The sequence below is a fragment of the Eimeria necatrix genome, genomic scaffold, assembly GCF_000499385.1.
Source record: "Eimeria necatrix Houghton genomic scaffold, Enh_scaff2242, whole genome shotgun sequence".
Taxonomy (NCBI): Eukaryota; Apicomplexa; class Conoidasida; order Eucoccidiorida; family Eimeriidae; genus Eimeria; species Eimeria necatrix.
In genome coordinates this window covers 1-2463 of record NW_013652840.1, presented here as the reverse complement: position 1 = coordinate 2463, position 2463 = coordinate 1, and the positions used below count along the sequence as shown (strand labels likewise).

The window sequence follows — 2463 nt, the reverse complement described above, 5'->3', positions numbered from 1 at the left end:
GCAGTTTTGCTGCTGCGGGCTGCTTTGGGGCTTTTACTTGTGCCGCTTTGCATGCAAATAAATGCATGCGGAGATAAATATATTTTACTCCACAAAAAGACAAATTCTTATGCTTAAATGCATGCATTTAACATTTGTTAATTCCCTCAATGCATGCATTTAATGTGCATTTGTTGCTGAGATGCATGCATTTAATAAATGCTTATTATCTCAATGCATGCATTCAATATATATTTGCCTCTTAAATGCATGCACTAAAATATATTTGTTTTTTAAATTATTTTCTTTGATTTTTTAGGCGAATTATATTTACTTCTACCAGCCTCTAAATGTGCAAGTTTCTTTATTTGGCAGATTTGCATTTTTATTTCAAAAATTTAAATTCAAATGGAATATTTAATCTGAAAAATCTGCGAAAGTAGAACTTTGAAAAAAACTGAAAATGCTGCATTTTGGAGTGTACGTACACCTGGCGGGTGCAGCACGCAGGTGTCTGCAAACAGCGGCCGCTGCGGCTTGCACGAACATTTAAAATCTTTTTATTTTAATTAATTTAAGTTCATTATTTTAATTCTTTTATTTTATATTCTGTTTATTCCCGGACCTTTTCTTGAACGTCTTCAACAAATATATCAAATGAACTTTTTCATTTCCGACATTTTGCTTCCTTTGCCTCCATTTAGTCCTCTTATGAGGGTTTAGGGTTTAGGGTTTAGGGCTTAGGGTTTACAATCTACGGTTTAGGGTTTAGGGTCCAGGGTTTAGCGTGTAGGATTTAGGGTTTAGGGATTAGGGTTTAGGGTTTAGGGTCTAGGGTTAAGGGTTAGGAGGAACAGCTCACGAAGTGCTTGTTGGAAGCAGCAGCTTTCAGCGTGCTGCATAATTCAGTAAACCCTAAAACCCTAAACCCTTAACCCTAAACCCTAAAAATCGGCCTATTGCACAATTCAGAACGCTTTAAACACTCAAATTTAGTAGGATATATTAATCATTAAGCCCTAAACCCTTAAAGTATTAAAGTAGAGGAGAAGAAGTCTTCTTAGATGGAGATCACGCGGGGTGTACAGACACCCGGTGTGTGTCGTGGCCACAAACCCTAAACCCTAAACCCTAGGCTTAAAACCCTAGCTCTACGCCGCCATCTTCTGCATGAGATAAGGCAGATCTGTGAGCCCTAAACCTTTAAAATGTATTTAGGGTTTAGGGTTTAGGGTTTTGGGTTCAAAGAAGAACTCAAACAAGGAAAAAGGGCCCCAACGAGCGGCTGACCAGTGCCGACACCCTGGGGTGTACAGACACCCGACTAGGGTTTGGGGTTTAGGGCTTAAGGCGGTTTTTTCAGTTTATTTCTCAATTTAATTTAATTGAAAAACATTATATAAGAGGATTTTCATTGCAGCAGCCCAAATGTGGGGCCAGCCAGAGCAGCGAACGCAGCAGCAGCAGCAGCAGCAAGTCGCATAGACAGCAGCCGCGAGCGATTCGTAGGGCTAAACCCTCAGCCCCAAACCCCAAGCCTTAATATATTTAAACATTTTCATTTGCGTTTTTAGTATTTACACTGCAAGCCCTGGTTGCCGGCCCTATTTGCGAGGGTTTAGGGTTTAGGGTTTAGGGTTTGGCGGCAGTCGCTGGGACTAGCGATGATCTTTGAGGCCCCATCTAGGGTTTAGGGTTTAGGGTTTAGGGCTTTGAATTTGGCGCTATGTCTGCGGTTCTTCAAAGCTCCTTCTACTCAACTGCTGCTACAGCTGGCGCTGCTGCTGCTTGCGCGTTGTCTCTGCTGCCGCTGCTGGCCCACGGCTGCCGGCTGCTGCTGCAGCAGCGCAGCAGCAGCAGCAGCAGCAAAGCAGCAGCAGCAGCAGGGGCTGTCCAAACAGCCCCCAAGACCCTCGCCCTCCGCATCATCTTGATAGTGCCAGTGTATGCAGCAACTTCCCTGCTGGCCTTTCTCTACTGCTCGCCTGCTGCTGCTGCTGCTGCTGCTGCAGCTCCTGCTGCTGCAGCAGCTGCTGCTGCAGCGGACGGCCCTTTTGCCGTTCCCGCTGGACCCGCAGCAGCTGGCGGGGAGGTGCCTGGCCGCGCTGCTGCTGCTGCTGCAGCAGCAGCAGCAGCAGCAGCAGCGCTGCAGCAAGGCAGCGGCGGCTGGAAAGGACTCTGGCTGCGGGGAATCAGAGAAGGCTATGAAGTCTATGCCCTTTATGCCTTTCTAGAACTTCTCATTGCGCTGCTGGGCGGGGAGCAGCAGGCAGTCAACCAGCTCCACCTCAAGGTCTGCTGCTGCTGCTGCTGCTGCTGCTGCTGCTGCTGCTGCTGCTGATTCTGTGGCGGACTCGACTGCTGCTGCTGCTGCTGCTGCTGCTGCTGATTCTGTGGCGGACTCGACTGCTGCCGCTGCTGCTGCTGCTGATTCTGTGGCGGACTCGACTGCTGCTGCTGCTGCTGCTGCTGCTGATTCTGTGG

General features: G+C 47.6%; 1 protein-coding gene across 1 annotated transcript; it reads left to right on the top strand.

Moving 5' to 3' along the window:
- Positions 1-1705: 1705 nt before the first annotated feature.
- Positions 1706-2272, top strand: ENH_00030740 (hypothetical protein; the record flags this gene model as incomplete). The annotated part of the gene is made up of 1 exon (XM_013580140.1): positions 1706-2272. A coding segment is annotated over one exon (567 nt), but the record flags the coding sequence as incomplete, so codon positions are not given.
- Positions 2273-2463: the final 191 nt, after the last annotated feature.